Source organism: Pogona vitticeps, chromosome 4, assembly GCF_051106095.1.
Source record: "Pogona vitticeps strain Pit_001003342236 chromosome 4, PviZW2.1, whole genome shotgun sequence".
NCBI classification, from domain to species: Eukaryota; Metazoa; Chordata; class Lepidosauria; order Squamata; family Agamidae; genus Pogona; species Pogona vitticeps.
In genome coordinates, this window is record NC_135786.1 from 75,859,805 (window position 1) to 75,886,894 (window position 27,090).

Genomic DNA, 27,090 nt, shown 5'->3' on the forward strand with positions numbered 1-27,090 from the left:
TATGTAGAGGTGTAGAATATTTTCCCCAGCACTTTTCGAATACAACTTATCTCTGAAAAACATACTTTTGAAAGGATTGGGCCTACTATCTTAGACTATGATCTAATATACATAAATATTTTTTAAAAATTAAACCTGGGACAGGACAAAAGGTAACACCATTAAAGAAACAGGTGACGAGGAAAATATCTGGATGCTTTGAATGAATCTAAGGATGCATTTGCCCAGAAGAATTGTACTTGGGAACTCATGCTTCTAGTCTATATCACTGAATGATAGCAACGAACTAATTTCTAAACTTGTATGATTTTTGTCTTAAGTAATTCTACAGACAGAACAACAGTATCTGCATTCATAAGATTGTGGACTGGTTGCTGATTCTTAGGTTTTTCTTTACAATTTTGTATGTGGAATTATTTTGTGATAGTAATTCCACTAACAACAGTAACAATAGGTTTGTTAGTAATAATATACATGTGTATCTAATTTTAGTGATGAATATGAAGAAGATGGCTTTTGTCAGCCCTACAGAGGAATTGCATGTGCAAGATTTATTGGAAATCGAACCATTTATATGGAATCTCTGCATATGCAGGGTGAAATAGAAAATCAGATTACTGGTAAGTAAGAGTTTTACTTTCTTCTGATTTTGAAAAAGCTAGCATAAGAATGAGAATGATGATTTTTTTTTAAAAAAGATAGAACATAAAAGTAATAATGTATATTCTTGAAATTTTGTTATTTATCTTTACAACTATCAATATGCATATTTATTTGTTTTTAACTTTATAATACGTAATGTAGTGCATGCCAGACACTTTTTGCAGCCAGTACATGATCTTTCCTCTTTCTGCCTCCGCTGATGGGGGTGGGTGGGTGGGGAGGCCACTGCTACAGTTACAAACTGCATTGCTTTCTTCTCTCCTCTCCTATTTTGCATCCTTATAGAACTGCACTATATTTTGGCTGCTTCTGTGTCACTAAAGCATTCTCTCTCTCTCTGGCAATGGGCAAGGCTCTAATGATGGGCAGGTGGTAGTGGTGTCAACACAGTCTCTTCCCAACCACTAGGAATGGGAAGGCACCCAATTTAATGGAGGTGTGGTGTTTTGTTTCCAACCTCAGGGTGTAGGAGAGGAATGCTATGCCCTGTATGATTCAACAAGCCAAATTCATCCCTTGAAGTGTGGTCTTTAAAATATCTTTTGTCCAATGAGGTTCTTGAATTGTTAAGCAGTGTGTAAGTATTCTGGATCTGAATTTGCCATTCATCATCACATTGTTTAAACTCGTTGATGTGTGTATGTTACAGCTGCCTTCACTATGATTGGAACATCCAGCCATTTATCTGATAAATGTTCCCAGTTTGCTATTCCTTCCTTGTGCCATTACGCTTTCCCTTACTGTGATGAGACTTCTTCAGTGGCCAAGCCACGAGATCTGTGCCGCGATGAGTGTGAGATTCTGGAGAACGTTCTTTGTCAAACTGAGTACATCTTTGCAAGATCCAACCCAATGATTTTGATGCGGTTAAAGCTGCCTAATTGTGAAGATCTTCCGCAGCCTGATAGCCCTGAGGCAGTAAACTGTATCCGCATTGGCATCCCTATGGCAGATCCAATTAATAAGAGTAAGTGACAGCTGTGGACTTCAGGAACCGGCTTTGAAATATCTGAACCATCAAAAACCTTTTCCTATTATTTCTCAGTCTCAAGAAAGATAGGTAATATGCTTTGTAAATTGAGAAATTCATATTTTCAGATTACTAGCTTTGTCAGACACCCAACTTATTCTTCCAGAATTCATGTTCCAACATTTCCCCCATTTTGTGTAGATTTATTGGCAGTTTATTATACTAGCAGTTTATTCAAGATAATGCTATTTTATTCAAGATAATTCTTTCATACCAATTACTGCATTTTTCTGTGTATAAGTCACCCCTATGAATAAGACGCCCTCCTTTTCTAACCCAAAATTTCTTTCATTGCAAGAAAGTGGAGGGGGAAGGCAGGGATCAAAGTGCTTTTCCCCTGCACTTTATTTGGAAAAAGCTGCTTTTCCTCCTACACTTTTTGCAACGAAAGTGGAGGGGAAAAGCAATTCCTGCTTTCCCCCTTCACCTTCATTGCAAATAGCTGCTTTCCCCCTACATTTTTTGCAATGAAAGTGTATGGGGAAAGCAGCTTTTTGCAACAAAAGTGCACGAGGAAAACAGGAATCTTGTTGCAAAAAGTGTAGGAGGAAAGTAGCTTTTTGCAAAATGTGAAGGGGGGAAGCAGGGATCAAAGCTTTCCCCTTCCTTACCTCCGTGTATAAACAACCCTCAAATTTTCCTCTAATTATTTTAGGAAAAAGTGTCATTTTATACACGGAAAAATATGGTAATATCTAATGCCACAAGCCTGTCTTATTAAGATACCTATTAGCTATCCCATTAAATAAATGGAACTAATAATAATAATCATGTGTAGACATGGGATATTCATATTCATATCTCCAATCTGAGAAGCACCCTGGCTGGTGCCTCTCCACTTCCCTGCACAAATGACCACTCAACAGCTGAATTGGGAGAATCATCATCCCGCCTCTCTTTTGGAGTGGTTGGTTATGCAGGGAGGCAGGGAAGCGCCGGCTAGGCTGCTTCCTGGATTGATGTGACAAGAATGATGGCAGCCATGCAGACTGCTTGGCGAGTAGTAAGTGGACTTGCCAGTTCAGGGGGAACGGTCTGTTTACCCCAGGCACCTGTGCTGTCGATATTCATATTCGTATCCCTAGGGATACAAATACCCCATGTCTGATCATGTGCCATTAAGCCACTTTTGATAACCCATTTCAGGATTGTCCAGGCAGAGAATACCTAGAAGCAGTTTATCATTCCCTTCGTCTGGAGGAGCCCTAGGACTATGCAGTTTGCCCAAGGCCAGACAGGCTGACTCTAGTTACAGAAGGCACGGTGGGGAATTGAATTCCCAACCTCTAGCTCTGCAGCCAGATACCTAAACCACTGAGCTATCTAACTTGCAGTAAGTAAAAACCTCTTAAACAGCCAAAGGATGCTATGCAGTGCTTGAGTGCTCATTAGTAGGCCTAATGCCGGCTACTGAATTCAGGGTAGATCACAAGCTGATTAAACTGAACTTGATTTTAAATGGTTTCATTTCCAAGATACATCAGTTGGGTCTCGCCGTTTGCCGTTACTTTCATGCCAGAATAAGGAATTTATCTCAGAGTTTCCTATGCACTTTGGAGTTCTTATAGGTATTTTATTCTTAAAAATATTCAGAATTAGATTTTGTGCTTTGGGGGGTGGGGTTACAGAAACATAGCCAGAAAATCCTTGTAAGAATATGAATGAAGAGCAAGGCCAGCATTTTAGGCAAACTGAGAACCCCAATTTTATATCAGCCAGCAGAAGAACACCAATCCTTACTGTAGAATCATTTCACATTCTCATACCAGGCCACTACCTTTCTGATTCACCATAGTGAACTTCTGTTTTTCTTTGTAGATCACAAATGTTATAACAGCACTGGAGTGGACTACCGGGGGACTGTGAGTGTCACAAAATCTGGGCGACAGTGCCAGCCATGGAATTCTCAATATCCACACACACACACATTCACTGCTGTCAGATATCCAGAGCTGAATGGGGGCCATTCCTACTGCCGTAATCCAGGCAACCAGAAAGAGGCTCCATGGTGCTTCACCTTAGATGAACATTTCAAATCGGAGCTTTGTGACATCCCAGCCTGTGGTAAATATTACACTGTCTCCATTTACTCATATCAGCTTTTCAGTATGTGTACCTCTAGCCCAAGGGGCCAAACAATATGCAATATCAGTCATGTTTTTAAACAAGTGTATATAATCTGATGGATTTTGTTTTGAAGCAGAAAAGGCAAGTGCAGATCACCAAATCAGAATCTGCTCTTGGTCCAGAATGGGAGTTCATTATGGTTGCCTAATCAAAATTATCTATAACAGGCCGATTATTTCTACATGGATTTTTCTGAGTTTCAAGAGAGGTTCTCTTGAGAACACTGTTACCTGGAGAGCTCAGCTAGACAGGCATGCAACGATGTTAATCCATTCCATTGAAATCGCTGTCTTGCGAAAACATAATCTTGAGGAAAGCGTTTCCCCTTTGGAATGCATTGAAATCTGTTTAATGCGTTCCAATGGGGAAAATAGTCGTCATTTTGCGAAAATCACCCATAGGGAAGCCATTTTGCGAAGCACCCATCAGCTGTTAGAATAGCTGTATTACGAAGCATCGGTCCCCAAAACACCCGTTTTGCGAGTCTCAGACCTATCTGTGAAAATCATCTTGCGAAGCATCGGCCCCGGAAAAAAAAGTCTTGCGAAACACTGACCGAAATATCATCCAGCAAAAATTGCCCATAGGAAAAACTGTTTTATGAAGGGCTATAGCAATCACAAAAGTCATGATCATATGGATTCGTCATTTTGCGAGGTCATCGTCTAGCAGGGCACCACTGTACTTGGTTCCAAATTGTGGGATGCACTCTCCTCAAAGCATTCTGGTGGTTTTAGTAAAGCTGTGAAGACACAGTTCTTCAAAGTACTATTTTAAATTTTTATGTTATATTCATTAGCAACAACAACTGAGTTTATGACTGTGATTTTAATGATTTTATTGTCTTGTTTGTTTTAATCTGGTTTTAATGATGTTTGTTATTTTCTTTTAGTGGTTAGGCATGACAGAAATGTAATAAATAAACAAATAGCTGTTTAGCTGTTGCCTCTTCCCCGAAATGCTGTTTGCAGCTGAGAGGGAAAGCTTTTCAGCAGAAAACCAGCATGAAACTGTAGTCTGGACTGGGAGCATGCGCTGGATTTTACCACCTTTGGTTTTTTTTCTCCACATGACTTTTCCCCATGTGATTAATGTCATGTGTAGTTTGGGTTAAATAACCAGTGTTTTGTCTGTAAAGGAAGCTGCTGTTTTTTTTTAATGAAACAAAATGAAAAATTTGGTATCTGTCCATTTTGCCAGCTTTTCTGTTTTATAACTGGAAAAAGCAATATAAAATTGTTGAAAGGAAGCAACCTACAAATATTATCTAATGAATATAACAGCAGTAGCCTGGATTTCACAAAAAATGAAATATGGCAATTTCTAAATATATCTATTTCAAGAAAACTGACATTAGCTGAGTAGAAGGAAGATGCTCCTGACATGTACAAACCTAACTGAAAAGTAACTTAAAGCAGCAGGAGGGTAATCCTAAGGAAAGTATGTGAGTACTGTAGTAAAAGATATACTCATGCAAAAAATAATCAGCAAGGGCCATTTCCAGGCACAGTGCTCTTTAACAAAAACAAGTCAGATTCAGGAGAAAGTAAGCAGATCTCCTATCCTTCTGTGAAAATTAACCAGGAATGGTTCAGCCAGTGGCCTGAAAGCCTGAAAAATAAGAGGCATTCCAATTTGTGGTTTCTAATATTTTGAAACCAGCCCATTTGAAAAAGCCTGAGACAGGGAAGATCTCTTAATAACAATCAGCTTCTACAATTCTTGGTTGGAATATATCTTTGTGTCTATAGTTGCTGGGAATGTACGGGCAGGTTCCTTCAACCACAAGGGATTATGCTAGCCTTGCTAATCAGGAAAGCATAGCACACAATCCACAAAAAACTATACAGATTTTGGTGGTTCCAATTATATTTATTTTCTCTTAGCCTATGAGCAGCATTAAAATGGTCTCTTATAATTCAGCATTGTCTCCCATACCAAGGCAGTGTCTGCAGTGTAATATCAATTTCCCATCAAGTCAATGATACATGTGTCTGACTTTCATCATTCTAACTGCTTCTGCTTTGATCTTACCAAAAATTGTTTTCTAAAAATTAGATGCAGAACAGGCGAAAGTCTTTTATAGTTCAGAAAACTGGATAAATATGTTACTACTTAAAATTACATATTATTTAAATTAATGGTCACATTAATTGGCATTTTGAAAAATGCATATTACTGCTAAAGAGTAAAGTATTCACAACTCTCTCTTTTTGAGTGTAGAATACTTGAAACTGATGGCATGCTGAGTTGGAAAAGTAGTTTAATTGAGATCCATTTAAAGCTAACAGTCTTTATGGTGTTAGCTGCAGCTTTAGACAAATGATAATTCCACTTAATTGGTGATGAATTGTACATACAGAATTAGCCCTGAGGCTTCTGTGTAGATTTCATTCCAGGATTAGAAACTGCTCTCACCTCATTGGACACCCCCTTTAGTTCTGGCAGATGCAGTAGTAAAATACATTCAAGTATGGATAATAATTAAACTGAAAGCTGGTGCAGAAATAACACCACAGAGCCTTTGAAACAGCACAATGCAGAAGAATTCCAAGCTTACTGAAACCTGCAGATAGCATCAGGATAAACAGTAGTAATAAATCAAACCCACATTCAGTGATGGAGACTTCTGAGGCACAGTGCAAGGAGTGAGATTAAAAATACATATTGTAGATGTGTGGTCTTGCTTTTTAATTAGCTGCTAGACTCCTTTCTTTTTCCAGTGGGCAACTGTAAAGTATATTTATTGTTTGCATTGATTTGTTTTCTCAGTATATTCTAAAACTTATTATAAGGATTTTTTAAGTAGCCCAACAGTAAAAAGAAGGAATATATGGACTGAATTTTGTGTGATGAACTCCTATTCATACAGGTACCTAAACATCAAAACAAATACATTAACTAGGCTTAGCAGGCAGTAAAGCATCTTTGTCCGTTACCATTTAAACAGCAAATTTACATTTAGGTGTGTGTATACATACATACATACATACATACATACGTACGTACGTACGTACGTACGTACGTACGTACATGTGTGTGTATGTATATGTATATTTAAAACAAATTTAAAACAAACTTATATATATTTAAAACAAATTATTCCTGCTCCCCTGAATTTCTCTATCTTACACACACACACACACACACACACACACACACACACACACACACACACACACACACACACACAGAGTCTCTGTTTTTCTCTCTCTGATAGACAGTGATCCTCATCAGACATAATGTCAGCAGTCCTTTAAACTATGGTTTGTTGGAGCAATAAACCAGGAAAAAAAATGCCCCTTCTCTTCCCATGTATCTTGCTTAAGACAAGATTTACTGGTTTTTTGAATCACAGTTTCCAATGGGGTCTGAAACCGAAAGCTAGTTTAAATGCAAACCGATCAGGAAGCCCATGAGAAGAGAAGAGAAGGAAGGTCATCCATATCCCTTGTTTATTTCCGCTCCAGCAAAATATTTTATAAGAACTGGTGTGCAGGTGGGTAAGGGTGTGGGTGCTAAGCATCTATATTTTGACTTGTTAAACTGCCATAGTTTCCTGAATATTATTTAAGATTGTATACTTTGTTTCATATAATTTTTTCCCCAAAAATCAAGTGTAATGAGGGGGAAGATGGTCAACCAAACAGTGAAAGCCTGTGTCCCATTCTTCTTTATAGTTATTTTAGTCTTAGTAACTCCTGTGGAGTTTATTCAGTGAAATCAAAACAGAGCATAGACTATATTGCTCTTCAAACCATGAAGAATGTTTAAGAATATTTATCAAATTTGCAGATGACAAAAAAATGGGAGGAATAGCTAATGCCTTGGATTGGAAGACAGGAACAGAATTCAAAAAGAACTTGGTAGGCTTGAGCACCGTATTGATAATAATGGAATGAAATTAAGAGAGATAAGTGCAAAGCTCTCCACCGGGGGGGGGGGGGGTAGGAACCAAAAGTCCAAAAACATCTGAGTGGCACATCCCTAATAACAGCAACATACTAGTGCTAATTAGATTTATTGAAACAAATTGGGATTTACTGAAGCCAACCATCTTCAAGCCATAGTTAAAATTAACAACAGTTTTACTGGTTCAGATATTATGACAAGCTGCAGCTCATCTGATATGAAAGCAAACACTTCTGAACACCTATTTGTCATAACAGAGGAGGGGAGCTTGTGAGTTTGAGGGTTGATACAGCTTATTGGTGTAATGCCACCGACTGTTATAAAGAGAACAGAGGACTGAAGAAAACTGAAGAGTTGTACTTTTACCCATACTTGGAAGAGTACAATTAAAGACCGGTAAAAGAATTTAAGAACTGCACTTGCATTCAAGTCTGCACTTAAATTTTATAAAAGAAAGAGTTAAAAGAACATCAGAGCCTAATTTTTCCAGGATCCCGTTGTTTCTCTAGAATATCATCCATGTAGCTTTACCTAAAAGATACTGAAAACATTCCGTACAATTTTGTTTGGCCAGGGTATTGCATGCCTGTCTGGCTTTCCAAATTTGTTGGCTGCTTCCCAGTACAATTGAAAAATCTCAGCCACCTAACTATTTAGGGATTTTGTCATAGGCACTACAGACAGGCATTGTTATGTTAGCAATACTTGCATACAGCCATCATGTGCAGATAACATAGTTAGTCTTCCCCACCCTCAGTACCCCAGCCTTTTCAGCTAGAAGAGTTATGTCTGCCAAAAGATAGTATAAAAACAATTAACAGTGTGTTCAGTGCTTGAGGGTCCTTGTTCCTCATACTTAATCTCTCTTATTGCAGGGCAAACCCAGCTAGTTTGGGTGGATATATATCTTTTTGTCTAGCTTATCAACGTTCTTACTCAACTACTGTCAAGTCGTCACCACGGAAACACTCCACTAGGCCCCTGGCATGTGTCAGACCTTTAGGAGATACATGAAATCCAACACTAATGTGAACATAATTATTTGTTGGGGTCCTCCTCAAAGTTCACTTTATACCCTGTAGCTGTTGAGCAAATCCATATGTAATCAAATTGAAACTTTTTTTTAAAGCCAGCTTTTCCCAAATATAGTTTATGGCTATTTGCCAGAAAGCTTGGAGTGCATCTCACTAAACTGATCTCAGACATTGTTAGTGCAGAACTATCTCGTAGCCCATCCATTCACACAACACTGAATGGCAATATTTATTACAATACACAAAATGTGATTTGAAACACTGTGTTTCATATATAATTACTCTGTGTACAAGCATGTGTAGTGTGCATGTGATTTTATATTTTTCTCCCTCTTGCCCCTTCCCCACTTTTTTCTGAATTAGACACAAAGGATTCCAAGGAAAAGAATAAAATGGAAATTCTTTATATATTGGTACCAAGTGTTACAATCCCCCTGGCTATCGCCTTACTGTTTTTCTTCATCTGTATGTGCCGCAACAACCAGAAGGCTTCCTCCCCTCCAGTGCAAAGACAGCCGAAGCATGTCAGGGGGCAGAATGTGGAGATGTCAATGCTTAATGCATACAAACCGAAGGTAATGTTTTTTTTCCATAGGCCAGTGTTGTAGAAAGTAACATGCTGGCCAGAATCCTACTGTGGCTTTGCAATGCATGTGCTGAAAATGGCAACACTGGTGTGAGTGATCATTTCAGCTGTTGGTTGTGTACTCATAACCAGGTCATGCATACAGTTGTACACCCAAATATAAGAAAGGAAACAAAAAAACTGTGAAAAACACTTGCGCAGTTTCCCTTACGTGTGTGGTATTTCACAATACAATTATTACCATTTATCACAAAGCAAGGAGCATTTCCATTTAAAGCAGTGGTCCCCAACCTTTTCTGACCTGTGGACCAGTTGGGGGTGTGGGGTCCGTGCACGAGGGAGTACCCCTTGCACTTGTATGGGCGCATTTGCGCACCTGCACTGATGGCTCAGGACATGCTTGCGGGGGATGGGGCGTGCTCACAGGCACGGTGTGGGGTGTGCTTGCAGGGTGCAAAGCATGCTCGTGTGCATGTGCGGATGGTGCAGGGTGCGCTCACAAGGGGCGGGGCACCTGTGCGTGTGGGTGGGCAGGCCGTCCGTGCATGGAGGGTGCATGCGGGGTGTGGGAGATCTGTCTCCGTGGCCCTGTCCTGCCAAAGCCACGGACCAGCACCGGGCTGCGGTCCAGAGGTTAGGGACCCCTGATTTAAAGAACCTGTGAGATTTTTTTTTATCTCTTTCAGATCTCTAGTTCTGCAGTTTTCCTAACTGTAGAATGGTGTCCTTCCTAACTGTGTGACTGTTTCACATTTTTATTTTTAAAAAGTTAAGATATTATCTGCTGTTTATATAAATTTGAAATTGTGTTGGAAATATGCTTATTGATTCAATGTTAAACACATGCAGATGTGCATGTGCATGCATGCATGTACACACACATAAACAAAACCCAAGTCCCTTTTCTTCCATATAAGAGACTGAAGCTAAAATGCAACATCAATTATGTGCTAGTTGAGCTGTATTGAATAAAGTGGAATTCTTTCTGAACACTGTAGGATTGCTCTGTTAGCTTGTCATCCTACACAAACTTTTTTTGGGGGGGGGGATAATCCCTAGTTCAAAGCAATTACTACATGCTTAGGATAGTATTTTGTTGTAACGTAAATTAAGTCCACCTCTTCCAAAACTAAGTCCACTTTGTCATTCATCTTTTAGAAACAATTGATGTACTGAGTATCCCTGCTGGATTTCCTTTGTACTTCATTTACTTTGGCATGAAGCCTCACTTGTGTTTTACACTTCTTTGCATTTTGTACACCGTGGTATGACAAATACCTGTCAAACAAAAACTAAGCAGATTTACAGTTAACTCAAAATGAACCCCTTTCCTGCCAAAACTTTATGACTTCGTTTTCTTTCATACTTTTTCACTAGGTCAGTTAAAACAGACAACCCTCCATGAGGTCAGACAGAGGTCATTTCACTTTCATTACTAAAATATAATTTACAATATGCCAGACCTAAACAAGTTTTAGCCTAAAGGATTTGTATAATATAAACCATCTGTTTCTCAACAATACAGCTAATTTCCTGCCATCACTGCATAGTCAGATGGCTGCTTGTTTAAATGCCTCTGCAATATATTGATTCACACAGTATTTATCTAAAATTTGTAAATGGTTGGGGAAAATGGGAATTCAGTTCTGAGAATTGCTTTCAAATGACAATAAAGTGCACTGGCTTTTCTTTCTTTTTGTTTTATTTTGTTTGCTATGCTCCTTTGGCAAAATGTAAATCAACTGTAAATCAAGGAGTAACAGGAATCACAAGTAAAGGACCACTTCATTTCTATGAGTGCAGACCACTCCACTCGTTATTCATTTACATCACCTACATCTTGCATAGACGTATCAAGACTATAGGTTACAGTGCTATTCTTCTAAATACTAATATACTGTATCAGCCTTCCCCAATTTGGAGTTGGATTCCCTCTCGCCTCAATCATCCTGAGCTATCACAGCCTGTGGTGACACTGGCAGGTAATGATTGGAGTTGCATTCCACTGCTCAGAATCCTACTGCCAAATTAACATTCACATGAAGAAAATGGTGCACATTTTGGTGGCAAATTGGCACTCATTAACAAGGTGCTGGTTGCATCCCTGGGTGCATGCCTCATCACGTACATGTCCAGAAATGCAGCAAACACCTTTTTAATGAACCACAGTTTCTGCCCAGACTTATACAGTACATTTTTACTTACACAAGTGTAAATTGTCAATAGGATGCTGATTAATACTTTTGAAAGGGAGCCAGCTATAGAATGCTGAATAAAAGACAGAGACAGAAAGGGAAGAGGATATTATTTGTAGCAGAGATGCAGGATGCTTTGAAGACACTACAGTTCCACTCTTTCAACTGCTTTCTGCAGTTTTAGTGCTTGGTGGAGCATTAGCCTGAAATTACTTTTGACATGTATTGCCTTTTCTCTCTCTCTCTCTCCCCTCCCCCCCAAGAGCAAAGCTAAAGAACTGCCTCTTTCTGCTGTCCGTTTTATGGAAGAGTTGGGTGAGTGTGCTTTTGGCAAAATCTACAAGGGCCATCTTTATCTGCCAGGCATGGATCATGCTCAGCTGGTTGCAATAAAGACACTAAAGGACTTTAACAATCCACAGCAGTGGGCAGAGTTCCAGCAGGAAGCTTCCTTAATGGCAGAGCTGCATCATCCTAACATCGTCTGCCTCCTTGGTGTTGTGACTCAAGAGCAACCTGTCTGCATGCTTTTTGAGTACATGAACCAAGGGGATCTCCATGAATTTCTTATTATGCGATCGCCACATTCAGATGTTGGATGTAGTAGTGATGAAGATGGTACTGTAAAATCCAGTTTGGATCATGGGGATTTCCTGCACATCGCAGTCCAGATTGCAGCAGGGATGGAATACTTATCAAGTCATTTTTTTGTCCATAAGGATCTGGCTGCTCGCAATATTTTAATAGGAGAACAGCTTCATGTGAAGATTTCTGATCTGGGATTATCAAGAGAGGTGTATTCAGCAGACTATTATCGAGTTCAAAATAAGTCCCTCTTGCCCATTCGCTGGATGCCTCCTGAGGCAATTTTATATGGCAAGTTCTCCTCTGAGTCAGACATCTGGTCCTTTGGTGTTGTTCTGTGGGAGATTTTCAGCTTTGGTCTCCAGCCCTATTATGGATTTAGTAACCAAGAAGTCATAGAAATGGTTAGAAAACGACAACTGTTACCATGTCCTGAGGATTGTCCTTCCAGAATGTACAGCTTGATGACAGAATGTTGGCATGACGTTCCATCCCGGAGACCAAAATTTAAAGATATCCATGTTAGGCTGCGCTCTTGGGAGGGGCTGTCAAGTCACACTAGTTCTACTACTCCTTCTGGTGGAAATGCTACCACTCAGACGACTTCTCTCAGTGCAAGCCCAGTTAGCAATTTAAGTAATCCTAGGTATCCTAATTACATGTTCCCTGCACAGGGTATACCACAAGGCCAAATTGCAGGATTCATTGGTCCACCAATACCTCAGAACCAGCGATTTATTCCTATAAATGGATATCCAATTCCTCCTGGATATGCTGCTTTTCCAGCTGCCCACTACCAGCCTGCAGGCCCACCAAGGGTAATTCAACACTGTCCTCCACCAAAGAGCCGTTCCCCAAGCAGTGCTAGTGGATCAACGAGCACTGGTCATGTGACCAGCTTGCCCTCTTCAGGATCCAACCAGGATGCAAATATTCCTTTGCTGTCTCATATGTCAATGCCAAATCATCCAAGCGGGATTAGTATAACTGTTTTCGGAAACAAAACTCAAAAACCCTACAAAATTGACTCCAAACAAGCTTCTTTGCTAGGAGATTCCAGTATTCTTGGACACAACGAGACTGTGATTTCAGCAGACATGTAAATATGTGAGACTTTTGTAAATAAACTATTTACAATATGGACTAGAATGTTTTAGATGAGATTTATATTCAAATATTTTATTGGAGATTTTTTTTCTGGCGTATAAAGAGATATTTACAATTAAGTATTTTCTGTGAAGTTTATTTGTCCTTAACAGTAAAAAAAAGGTGCCAGGTCTCTCTCTCTCTCTCTCTCTCTCTCTCTCTCTCTCTCTCTCTCTCTCTCTCTTTAGTAGCTAACACTCAACATCTAGGATGTGCATTTATTTCACAGATATTAAGGACAGGAAGAAATCTTTGTGTGATTGTGTTTTAAAGAAACTTCTCTGTGACACATTTTATCGGATCACAGTTAGTTTGAACTCTGATTTTAATATTTGCCATCTTCATGGATGAATGAATGAAGTTTAGTTATAAAATATGTAGGACAACTAATTATATTCCTTTACAATGGAAATTTCACTCTTGGTTAGTCTCATATGGTGTAGAAGGATCACAATGTATACATAAATGGCTGATCCTTTAGATCTGGGTGGAACAAATACAGTGCCAAATTTACTTTTATCACATCCTGATGCATACATTGTCTCGTTGTGTCCCCCTCCCTAGCAACATCTACCTGATCAACAAATGAAGTAGGGCTGCCATATCAAATCAAAATGAGATATTTGTATCCTTTTAATACAAGAATATATGTTTAGGCATATCACTTTGATTGGTAGATAAATTATTTTAAGTAAACATGTCTTGTGATAAGTCTAAACTCATGCATAAACTCAAAATGTATTATTTTGTGTTATGGCATAAAATATGCTCATTGCAGAAAACAGTACAAAGCAAGATACAGCAAATTCAAAGAATCATCATGAAATGACATGCATTAAATGAGAGGGAACTAGTTCTTGACTTTATACCTGTAGTCCCAATTGTATTTTATATTCCTATGTTGCTATGCAATCATTTAATTAAAGAAAGTGCTGCATTCTTATATTATAGTAAAGAGACAATCAGTTTTCCCAATAATATTTATTATTTCAGATAGAAGAAATAGCTTTTTACTATTTCAGGATAGTAATGGGAAGTTCACATTCCAATAAATTATGCACAGCAATTTTCTAGAAATTCTCTTAAATTACTTTTGTATGTCATTTCAGATAATGTGAATTAGAATTAACTTTTTTACTACAAAATATGGCATTTGTATAACTGAAATCTATTCAGATATATTCCGTCTGGATTATTTTGAAACCACTGTAACGTTTGAAAAATACTGTAAATTTACAACTTTTCAGACTTTCCTTTGAAATTAAAATAGTTTTGTATGAATTATACATATACTGTAACAGTCTTTCAGACAATTGACAGTATTTTTTTCAAAAACTTTTGCACAAAAATTGTTCTCGTTTTTCTATAGCAGAATTGAAAAATACATGCTGATTTTTTATTTTTTGGTCTGTTTCTCATTTTTCAAGTAAATAGGAGTGTCTTGAAAATATATTGTAATATTTGGGCTCCTACCCGTTTTTTCCAGTGCATGTATTTCATTACTGTATTAGTTTATTGATGTGCTCATTAGACTGTTGCAGTAAGGTAAGCTTATACGCCTAACAGTCTTAACACAGACAATTTTATTTGAAAACTAAGTGCATTCTTGTATTTCAGATACCAGGGTGATACTAAATACTGATTATTGTATGTTTCTCCCTATTAAAACATAGTTTTAAGATGAGAGTATAAATATTTTTGAGTTCCTGATATAACAAAATATAGGGAGACTCTTGTATACCTTGGCCAGTATCAAGTTGCATTGTGCAGTTATAAATGGGCAACTGCATAGGTTTTCCCTCCAACACCAGAGGGCTCCTCTTTGGATGCCCTGAAGCGTTTGCAAGATGGGTCTTGTAGTGCTTGCAAGATGAGTTATATTTCCAGTTGCTTGAACAGTCATACAACAGGAGGGCTTGCCAGGGTAAGAAAGCCCTTACACCATTGCTCTGAATAGAATACTGTAGTTGCCATTAAAGCCATATCCTGATCCATCTTTCCTTCGTATATGAATAAACTGAGACTGTTATCCACAAATTGCCTTTTATTAAGAAAGCATGTATCTTTTTGAAACATCTGTCAATTAAACCAGATTTAACTGAAAGAAGCATTATATTGCCACACAAGTCATTGTCAGACCTTCAGAAATTTACGTTTTTAGATTATAATCATCAAATTTCCCTGACCAGCATGCAGAGTATGCAAGTAACTTTTCCGAGCTCTGGCCCCTGTAGGATTAAGAAAATTATCTGCTCAGGATATAGGTGACAGAAATCAAGTTGAACTCCTTTGGGCAGCTCCATCCTCAGTGGGCTTCCCAACAAAGAGAGACTACACAGCTGCTGTGACTGGTATCAGTGAAACACAAGAACTCCACGTCACAGTGGATGAATTAAAAATGCAACTTGGCAAACATTTCACCAGTGCTGCTTGGTGAGACTGGATCCTGGCAGTAGGGTCTACAGCAGAAACCAACACTTAGGGGATGGGGTGGGCCAGCACCCAGAAACTGGCCAATAGTGGATGCTAGCCCAAAATTGGCCAACTGCCTAATAACTGTGTAGGGATGGGCTTTTTTAATTTCTCGGAGTACAAATCCCATAGCTCCATTCTGACGGTGCTGCCTAACAGACAGACATCTAAATGTGTCTCACTTGGGAGAAAGGCCTCGACTGAAAGGCTTTGAGATTTAGCCAGGCCTAGCTGCGCACAAGCTTTCTGTTCCTGCCTGAGTGCTAGCTGGGAGGTTTCTTTCTGAAGAAGGAATGAAATTGAACTAGGCTTAGCTAATCCTCAAAGCCTTTCAGTTGAGGACTTCCTCACAGGTGAGCCTGTAAGGCAGAACTGAGATCAGTAGTCCAATAAATCCAAAGATCCTATCCCGAGCTGACATTGGTTTGGGCTAGTATCCTATGCTCTTTGGTGAAGTGTCTGTTGTGTGACTGGATTACAACCAGTCACACAACAAATGCTTGTCAGGGGGCAAAACAGCTTTGCTGTAGGTTGCTTAGGGCAGCGGTCCTCAACTTTTTTAGCCCCGCGGACCGGCTGGGGAAGGCGGGGCATCCCCTGCGCTTGTGTGCATGCACGAAGGAGCGTGTGCTCTCTCTCGCAGGCACGCACGCTCATGTGCGCATGCATAAAGGGCAGCACAGTGCTTGTGCAGGAATGCTCATGCGCAAAGGGTGGCACAGCACTCGTGTGGGTGCTCATGCGCATGTGCGAACGGGATGTGAGGGGAGTGTGTGCGGGGGTGGGGGGGAGGTCTCTCTCCACCGCCCAGTCTGGCTCAGACCACGGACTGGAACCAGGACACAGACCAGGGGTTGGGGACCTCTGGCTTAGGGAATGGGACCAGATTTGGAGAAGGGAGCAATACCTGCATACCCATCTCTTCCATCTTAAGTACGTATCTCTTTAAGGGATCTTGGGATTATATGACTTTCAAGAACATGCACAGCACAGGGCCTGCTGGACCTGCTTCACTCTCAGGGGTAGGTGCACCACACAGTAGCTTGCACACACATGAATCAAATCATCCCATTGTTTCCCCCCCCCCCCAGTGATCTTACTAGAATAGAGGTTTATCAGTCAGCAAGTGGCTCATCTGATCCCTGGATCTGTTGTCCTATACCATGATAAGACTTGGCAGCTGCTGACCTATAACCAATAAAGCTATGGCAGCTTCTACACTCCAGCAGTGTGCAGGTACGTTTCATTCTGCTCACACTTCCCATCATCAGGGTCATAATTTAGATATCTAAATATAAACAAGCACTTGTCCTAGGATATGTAAATTGAATGTACATTAAAGTTAAAATAATCAGTGGCTCTGATTTCCCTGAGATGTTATCCGCTGTCAAAGTGGATAGACCAGGCAAGTAATGTAGACCCGATTCTAAAGAGACTCTTGGGCTCATGCTAAGCCAGTGGATTATTTGATGTTTTTCTTTCTGCTGCTTTCTTCATGCAAGACCACAAACTTTAAAAAATTCCCCCCTTCTTGAACTCTACATGGTTTGCAATGTAGGGGGGTGATGGGACCACTGTTGGAAGGAAACAATGCAAAAAGCCGCTTGTGCCCCAACTCTTTAATTTCCAGTTGCTGTTGCCAAATAAATCAGAGATTGTTATGAGATGCCTTCTGAATGATAGATAAGCCAAACTATGCAGCTATTGATTAACATATTGTTTGCATATTTAATACAGCTTTAGGGGCTTGGTTAGAAAAAACAGCCTGGTCATGAACAAATAAAAACTGTTAGCACAGAAAACCCAGATGGTTTTGCAGCTTTTTCCACAGATGGTTTATGAAGTTAAAGAAAAACCCAGCCCTACATGCACTTGTATTGTTTCTGGATTTTTGCATCATCATATCCTCAAAAGAAAAATGATATACTGTATCTACAAGACATAAAATAGGGGTGGGGTACACAGGGCAAGGGGACTCATTGTCCTTAATGAGTGAAACATCCGTGGAGGGATCAGACTTGTGGATTCACAAACAAGGTATGTTATAACATTTGAAAATGCTGACAAAGATTCCTAGTGGAGACGATAAAGAAAGGGAAGCCTCAACATAAATAGGTAATTCAGGAAAATTATTTTGTCCAAGAATCAATGTTTTTGCAACTTCAAAGATGGTTTTTGCATCATGGGCATACGCAGAAAGAAATATTAAGCTCTGCAAAATGTAGAACTGTTTTTGTACCATATTTCAAGTAAATAAAATATGCGATCCTTTCTATGAATAGAAGAAAGAGCCACCATAGAAGTTGGTACAGTTTAATTATTTACTTTAATTCTTTTTTTACTTTTATAAACAAAGATAGGAGGGACACATTTACAAATGAGCATCAGAATTACTCAGCAAATAATTCAGGATTAAAGATAAGTGCATGTATACATGTGCCTATATAAACACCAATTCATGGGGGGTATGAATATGACAGAATACAGCATATGAATATGGCTTATGAATATTGTCTTGATAGTGAAGGAAACCCAAGTTTGGCAGAAAAACAAAACATGGTTTTATCATGATACATACATGGTGACACCTGACCATTGCCCACTGGTACAGGAAATCTCTTAGCGAGTTGTAATGCCCATACTGTACTCTTATTCTAGTGCTTCCAAAGATTAAGTTCATTTCAAGGGAACAGGCAGTGCCATGTAGTTTATGAGATAAACATGCAGAGCAAAAGATTCTGTAACAAATTGCAGAACCAAATTGAATGCCATCAATACATTGAAACTGATTTGCAAGATCTGTAACCAGAGCAGACGTGAAGGAACAAACAATTAAGAGTTTACCCACAATTATTTGACAGCAAGGACTGATACCATGAAGAGAATTGGGTTTGTAATCTTTCAAATATTATCCTTCAGTGTATGGTATACTATCCTGTTTCCCTGAAAAATAAGGCCTACCCTGAAAATAAGCCCTAGTATGATTTTTCAGAATGCTCATAATATAAGCCCTACCCCCAAAATAAGCCCCAGTTAAGTGAAACCCCACCCTCCACCATTGTGCCGCATTGTGCAGCAGCCAGAAGATGACATGACTGTAAAATAAAACATCCCCTGAAAATAAGCCCTAATGCGCTTTTTGGAGCAAAAATTATATAAGACCCAGTCTTATTTTTGAGGAAAGCAGGTGAAGTTTTAAACTGTTTTTTAAAATTGTCCTAAATAGTTGCTTTGTTGTTGTTATGTGCCATCAAGTTGGAAGTGATTTATAATAGGGCTTTCAAGGTAAGTGACAGAGTTCAGTAGTGTATCAGCCCAATACAATACTACTGTACTGTACTCCAAGAAACAAATAGGCTGCAGTTCTAATTTCAAAAATCATCAGAAATAATAAACAATATGCATTTAATAAAATAGCACAGTTAATACTATGCCAACAAAATTTCTGACAGTCCATTCAAGGGATGGAAATGTTGTATGACACACGCTGGTGGACTTTCCACTCCCTTTCATCCCAAGCCAGCATGGTCAATGGTCAGGGATGGTTCAAGCTAAGTCTAGCAGTAGCTATAGCCCCGGGTTGGGGGGTCACCATTTCACCATCCCTGGTCTATTATTTTCCATAGCTCTGCTCTTCAGCTGCACATTGGTAAATAGTGGATTGTGGATCTGAAAGTCTACTTCACTTTGAAACTCACCTCTGCCACAAACTCATCAGCTTTTATTTTAAAAAAAGAGAAGCTTCTGTCTTCCAGCCTTTACTACCAAAGTGCAATATATGACATTATTCTTCTGTCTTACTGGGTTACCGACAAAGATTGCTACAAACAAAAGTACCTATATAAAGCACTTTGAACACTCCAAAAGGCAGCATAAATACTAATTATTAATTGCTGGTGTTCCTGTTTATTCATTGATGTCGTCCTTGTACGCTTGTTGTTGTGCCTCTTCAAGAAGATGCCACAACCAACAAAAATGCAATATTTGTCCATTTTTAAATACTTAAAATGAGCAAAAATGTATTTATTTATTTATTTGGCCACCCAGAGTGGTCGACCAGACCAGATGGGCGGGATATTAAATAAATAAATAAATAAATAAATAAATAAATAAATAAATAAATAAATAAATAAATAAATATGGCTCTCACTCATCAAAAACACATCCCTTGATTGTCTGAAGGCTGAATCATCAGCCATTAAGATAATCATTTATTATACCCCATTCCCCCTGTGAACCTAAAACCTCTTTTATTCCACAATTATGGCAGCTGCATATTTCTGCAGTGTTACTAAAATGTGATATTTTTGTGAGAGCAAAATGATAAACTACATAGTTATTCTTATTTCACCTTGTCAGAACCTGAAAAAGTATTAACATTTATACTGTATTGCCTATATGATGGAAAATATTTAAAATTCAGATGGAATGTTGTTGTTGTTGTTTAGTCATTTAGTCGTGTCTGACTCTTCATGACCCCATGGACCAGAGCACGGCAGGCCCTCCTGTCTTCCACTCCCCCCCGGAGTTGGGTTAAATTCATGTTGGTCGCTTCGATGACACTGTCCAACCATCTCATCCTCTGTCCCCTTCTCCTCTTGCCTTCACACTTTCCCAACATCAGCGTCTTTTCCAGGGAGTCTTCTCTTCTCATGAGATGGCCAAAGCATTGGAGCCTCAGCTTCAGGATCTGTCCTTCCAGTGAGCACTCAGGGTTGATTTCCTTTAGAATTGATAGGTTTGTTCTCCTTGCAGTCCAGGGGACTCTCAAGAGTCTCCTCCAACACCACAATTCAAAAGCATGAATTCTTTGGCAGTCAGCTTTCTTCATGGTCCAGCTCTCACTTTCGTACATCACTACAGGGAAAACCATAGCTTTGACTATGCGGACTTTTGTTGGCAAGGTGAAGTCTCTGCTTTTTAAGATGCTATCAAGGTTTGTCATCGCTTTCCTCCCAAGAAGCAAGCATCTTCCAATTTCGGGGCTGCTGTCCCCATCTGCAGTGATCATGGAGCCCAAGAAGGTAAAATCTGTCACTGCCTCCATATCTTCCCCTTCTATTTCCCAGGAGGTGATGGGACCAGTGGCCATGATCTTAGTTTTTTTTTATGTTGAGCTTCAGACCATTTTTTGCACTCTCCTCTTTCACCCTCATTACAAGGTTCCTTAATTCCTCCTCACTTTCTGCCATCAGAGTCATATCATCTGCATATCGGAGATTGTTGATATGTCTTCCGGCAGTCTTAATTCCGGTTTGGGATTCCTCCAATCCGGCCTTTCGCATGATGTATTCTGCATATAAGTTAAATAAGCCAGGGGACAATATATAGCCTTGTCGTACTCCTTTCCCAATTTTCAGCCAATGAGTGTTTCCATATCGAGTTCTAACTGTTGCTTCCTGTCCCACATATAGGTTTCTCAAGAGGTAGATAAGGTGATCAGGCAGTCCCATTTCTTTAAGGACTTGCCATAATTTGCTGTGGTCCACACAGTCAAAGGGTTTTGCATAGTCAATGAAGCAGATGTTTTTCTGGAACTCTCTGGCTTTCTCCATAATCCAGTGCATATTAACAATTTGGTCCCTAGTTCCTCTGCCCCTTTGAAATCCAGTTTGTACTTCTGGGAATTCTCGGTCCACATACTGCTGAAGCCTGCCTTGGAGGATTTTGAGCATAACCTTCAGTTGAATCAACATATAAAAAAAAATCCTTGGAGGAAGAAAACTATAAATTTGACTCTAATGTCCACAGTGGGATTTTATAACAATTTTATAACGATTAATTTCTGGGTAAAACTATCAATTTAATCCCACTAGTGTTACCTATTCTGAGAATCAAGATTACTCCAGTTTAAGTGCTTAAATGTTGATAAGGGGTGTGCCCTCTTATAGAAATTTAATAATATGGGGACAGTTCAGACCAATTTGCATTAACCTTGAAACAAATATTTATTAAAAAAATAAAATCCCTGCCACAATTCATCAAGCAGGTGAAGCAAGTGAAGTTTTAAACTGTTTTAAAAAATTGTCCTAAATAGTTGCTTTGTTGTTGTTATGTGCTATCAAGCTGGAAGTGATTTATAATAGGGCTTTCAAGGTAAGTGACAGAGTTCAGGAGTGGTTTTACCAGTTCCACACCCCCAGTGTGCTTCCATGGCTGAGCAGGGATTTGATCCTAGGCCTCCTGAGTCTTAGTCCATTTCTCTATCCACTACTCCACACTGCATATCCAAATTCTTGCATTTTAAATTGCCACATTTTATTGATTGAGATCTTTGGATATAGGGACAAATGTAAACCTTTTAATAAAGAAAGGAAAAGGATCCAAAGAGACTTCTCAGCAAAAAAAAAAACATGTAATCTTTAGAACATGAAACATTTTTTTTTTAATTTCTTCTCTCCAACTTTTAAGATCTTCCAATTTTTAAAAACTACTCTAACATGAAATGTCACGGCTGGTTCTTGGCCCCAATTAGTAAAGATCTGGAAATTTAAATAAGACACAATGCAAGAGTAAAGAAATAGTAGATCTATGAAAATGGACAAGACAGATGGGGAGGTTGGCCAAAAGACTGTAATTACAAAGGTAGTCCCTGGAGGCCTATATCTCACGGGTAAGGGAACTTTTTTTAACTTTTACCCCCCCAAAAAAAAAAATTATATATGTCGACATTAACCCCCACCCCGGCTTGGCTGTCACCGTCTGCAGCTGAGCCCTCCACCCGGGACCTGTGGCCACCACCTGGGCAGCTAGTCTGAAGCTGCCACACCACTGGGAAAGCGCATCCTTGGCGAGGGGAGGCGGGCGCCACAGGTCCAACAGGTCCACTGGCCATGAGCTCAGGTGAGGCGGGGCAGGAAGGGGGCCTCCTCGCCAGCGCACCGGGTGGGTGGGTGTGGGCAGGAAGGAGAGCTCTGGCCAGGGCTACACCGGGTAAAGAGTCCAGCTGGCCTGGTACGCCATCCTCCCCCCAACTTTGGAGGTGAGGAGGGCAGACGGGTGCCCTGTGCAGTTCCTTGCCAGGACTCGCTCTCCGCCCGCGACGGAATGCCTGGCCACACACAACATTGTCGGAAATAAAATGCCTGGGGGTAAAATGCCTGCTGCAGCTGTCCTCATTACCCCCAGGATTTTCATTTTTACCCCATTTGGGGTTATTTACCCCTGTTCCCTGACCACTGCTATATCTGCTCCAGCTTCATTAGAACATCAGGTTTTTTGGACTCTGCAGTAATACCTTTTTGTACAGTTACTGACCTCCCACTCCTATTGCAGAGCAGCAATAAAGACAAAGTTCTCTCCAAAGTATGTTCTAGCTAGAATGAAGCAGTTATACAACTGAATTTGAGAACTGGCATCCAGTTCTGGAAATTGCATCCAGATTTTATCACAGCTATAAGGGACTAGGCACCTAAATTGTGTTCTGGCTTTATATTTGCAAAAATGCTTTTGATACAGAAAGAATAGTGGTGTAATAAATATAGTTTTCCAAATGCTACTGACTCGGACAGGCTTGAATGACTTTAATTAATTGCCAACAGAATGATTTAAAGAAGCAATTCTTACAGAAGAAGTTTTATATTGTTTAATGACTAATGTTTCATCCCCTTTGGGAAAAAGATGACACAGATATATAAAAACTCTTCAATCAACATAGGAACTATACTAAAACAGTAAGGAAGTCATAGCATGGGTGTGATATGAAAAGTTTTTACAGATTGGGTGAAGGCCAAATTCCTCAAAATGTGAGTTGGCCAATGAACCCTGTCAAAATTGTACAGTACTTATACATGTAACACACTCCACACTGCTGGGGAGGGGGAATCTTTTGTTTTATATCTATTCAGATGTGGAAAAGAATAGATAATGAAAAAATATGAGGCACCTAAACACAGTGTCATGCTTGCAACATAGACCTTTCCTCCTGCATACACACATTCATAAACTGCACCAGAATGGAAAATAATGGTGTATCTATTTCATCATCATGTGCTGTCAAGTCCATTCTGAGTTACAGCGACCCTTTTCAGGGTTTTCCAGGTAGAGGATACTCAGAAGTGGTCCACTAGTCCTTTCTTCTGGGGATACTCTGTGACAGGGCATATTACCTAAGGTCACAAAGGTTGGCTTTACTCACAGGAGGCACAGTGGGGATTTGAACTCCCCACCCAGATACCTAAACCACTGAGCTATATACACATTTAAAAAAACAAAATAGAATGAAATTGCCTGTGTCCTCCACCAGTGGCTTGAAAAGATCAGACACTATGTTGGCCACCCATGTCTCATTGCTTGTAGAGGCTTAAGCTTCTCTTCTCAGCATCTTTATAATTTTTCGAGGGTAATTTAATTCAGATCAACCCATCTTTCTGTTACCATGTCATTCCAGTATAATCAATCTCCCATAATTACGTGGATGGTGCTATGTTGTATTAACCACAGGAAGATGGTAACTATTGCAGAGAAAAGGATGTGATCAATGACTAGGCCTTTAAGGAGCAGTACGGAAACACATCCTGGTTGAGGTGATCGCTTTATTAAGCCAAATAAAATTCTCAAGTTTTTGAGAAAAAATATTTCTTCTCAGGCATGATGTAACAAAAAAAATATAAAGGGAGGAACTTGACACAAATCTGTTTTGAAAACACGGCCCCTTTGCAACTCAAAGCTAACAACTTTTTGACCTAGGCATAACAATTGCCATTTCTCTGTTAGTTTTTACAACTCAGAACTGAAGGAAACTATTGAAGCTTCTAGCATCTAAATTCTACATGAATTAAGAAAGAGACCGGTTTCTTCCAACAGAGAAGCAATTGCTCATTAAACTGAGGCAATTTCCCCCAGTCCTTGCTCAGCTATTGCTGTTCTATGCAAAATTTATACAGCATATTCTTCTGCAATCCAGTTTGCGATGACTGAGTCATACACCTCTACTGTAAAGTAAATGGAGTTTAGCTGTGCTAAGCATTTCACAACACCTCCTGTGCTTTGAAAGCCATTATCTTTCTGTAATCTGATCTCAGTCATGATTGGATGAAGACAGAAGGAACAACTAAGGCCTGTGCTGATTGGTTCGAGGGCCCAGGTTATTTTCCCAGGGGAAAGAAAAGCTGCTGTTGCTAAGTTACTGTCCACACACTAGGCAAGCTTAGGCCTAGTTGTTGTTTTGTTTTTCTTCACTTTCTCCGCATGGATGTTATTACTACAGCTGCACTGTTTATAAGTGCACAATGGATCAAGGCTACCTGCCTGGCCTTCTAAAAATATGATTATTACGGTCTAAAGAGACGCAAGGGGTTGGTTTACCGTGCTTCAGACAGGACCACGTCGCAAAGGTAAATAGATGTAGATTAATAATTATTTGCACAGCAATCCCAAGTAGGTTTAATTTATCAGTTTGAAGCAATGACTTTTTCTAAGTTTATATTTTTTGGCCTTAGGACACATTGTTCGTTGGGTTGATTTAAAAAAAAAATAGCAGCAAAAGTACTCCCTGTGAAGCTACAAGAAAAAAGGACCTTGGCAGTTATGCACTCGAGAGCTTATTTATTGCTGGAGAAAGAGTTTATGGAGTATGAAAAAGCCAACATCTTTGTGAGTACAGTTGGTTCCACACACTCTGTTTACAATGATCAAGCCTGCCAGTAAAATATGAAATCATCATTATAAACCTCCTCCCAGTGTTATTAAGAAACATTATAGAATGGTAGTGTTTTCTCACTCTATTTATCCCATAAATTTTGGGAATTTGAAATGTTTTGTAAGGTAAGTGAGAGGCTGCAGCCCCCAGCTAGGTGGAAAAATAAGCTATAAAAATTTCAAATAAAGGAATGAGAGCAGGAGAGAATTATTGCCTTTAATTAAAAAAAAGTGACATGATAATTTATGAATTATGTAACCAAATGACGAAGAAGTAGCTGACTCTACTTTCTGATAAAAATCCAGTTTTTATCCATGCTGTGAGATTGCCAGAATTGCCTGCTATGACTTGAGAGGCACTCTACTGTTGGATTATATATATATAATGCAAGCAGACCATCCTTCTCTTCCATGTTTTTGCTGAAAGACAGAAACAGTTCTTGCTGTCTGTCTTGCTGACAGACAACAACTTCCTGACAGACAGAAACCTTACTGGTGCAGTCTTTTTGCAACGTGGCAGTGGCTTTCTCTTCCAAAATCTGTATAGGGCAGACAAGTCTGTTGCCATGAAAAAGAATAAATGAACCCAAATATAGAATCAGAAACAGAAAAATTCAAAAGCCAGTGGGAGAACACTTAATTTTTCCAAGTCACTCTTGAACTGACCTTAAATTATTTGTTGTGGTGCCAAGAGAGAGACAAACTGTTGGTTTACAATTCCTTGGGAAGTTGCATTCACTCCGGGGTGAACTACTTATCTAAAATCAGGGTGTTTGCTTGATATTTGTGTTATCACTAAGTGTTTTGTGACTGGTCGGTGTTAGTAATGTAATTACCACTGCCATTTGTTTTTTGTATTTACGTAATTTTTCTGTTACTGCCGCAACAAACTGCAACCACGGTCCCATCTATGTGTTTTGTATATAGCCTGAAATTCTCACCAGCACTTCCTGCATCGGTCTTTAAGGTGCCACAAGACACTATTGCTGCAGTAGATGCACTCTCTCTTTGGATACTATTACCAGAAAGTACGTCTCGCTGTTAAGTTGTTCATACTGTAATGTCTATATAAAGCCCTTATAAACATCACTTTAATTTGACTGATTCAGATGTAATACCAGTACAGTACCTAGCTTTCTGCTTCATGAACAACATTTGCTTCAGCCCATTCCCCAGTTATCTTCCATCATGGGAGGCTGTGGTTTAAAATTAAAAGCATGATAATCTCCTATGCTATGCAAAAGAAGAGAAGTGGTATAATAATTAGTTCTAATCCAGAGTAACATGAAGTATATTACTTAAGGCAAAGATTTTGATTTGATTTTATTTTCTTAGGGGATTTCTCTTGCTCCTGTGGGAGACAACAACATGGAGTGGATAGCTGAAATAGAAGGACTGAAGGATTCCCTATGGGAAGGTAGCCATCTCCAAGAATTTCATAGTAGTGTGACAGTGCATGCTAAAATAATTATAAATACAGTATTTTAATGTGGCACTATTGCTTACATTAAGGTCGCTATCCAGAAATGTGTTACAATCTGTGTTACTAAATCCATGATCAGGCAGTACTAAGCATTTATGAGGATCAATCAAATATGCACAGAAAGGTAGGCAGGTTTTTGAGATTTTCAGATTTTTTCCTCAAGATGTTGCAAAAAGTAGGTGACAGGGGAGATGGAGGGGCAGAGAACTGAAATCATG

At 39.4% G+C, this 27,090-nt stretch overlaps 2 protein-coding genes across 4 annotated transcripts in view; both read left to right on the top strand.

The window, feature by feature from the left end:
- Positions 1 to 15,315, top strand: part of ROR1 (receptor tyrosine kinase like orphan receptor 1) — a 232,369-nt gene extending 217,054 nt beyond the window's left edge. The window contains exons 5-9 of the mRNA XM_020813774.3: positions 493 to 620; positions 1,313 to 1,630; positions 3,512 to 3,757; positions 9,130 to 9,341; positions 11,811 to 15,315. Of these exons, the coding sequence (XP_020669433.3) occupies positions 493 to 620; positions 1,313 to 1,630; positions 3,512 to 3,757; positions 9,130 to 9,341; positions 11,811 to 13,235 (2,329 nt within the window). The 3' untranslated portion in view covers positions 13,236 to 15,315. The remainder of the gene's footprint in view (positions 1 to 492; positions 621 to 1,312; positions 1,631 to 3,511; positions 3,758 to 9,129; positions 9,342 to 11,810) is intronic.
- A 9,547-nt stretch (positions 15,316 to 24,862) lies between these two features.
- Positions 24,863 to 27,090, top strand: part of UBE2U (ubiquitin conjugating enzyme E2 U) — a 37,176-nt gene continuing 34,948 nt past the window's right edge. For all 3 annotated transcript variants that reach the window (XM_020813772.3, XM_072997749.2, XM_072997748.2), the window contains exons 1-3: positions 24,863 to 25,085; positions 25,191 to 25,344; positions 26,725 to 26,806. In XM_020813772.3, the coding sequence (XP_020669431.3) occupies positions 25,279 to 25,344; positions 26,725 to 26,806 (148 nt within the window). In that variant the 5' untranslated portion in view covers positions 24,863 to 25,085; positions 25,191 to 25,278. The remainder of the gene's footprint in view (positions 25,086 to 25,190; positions 25,345 to 26,724; positions 26,807 to 27,090) is intronic.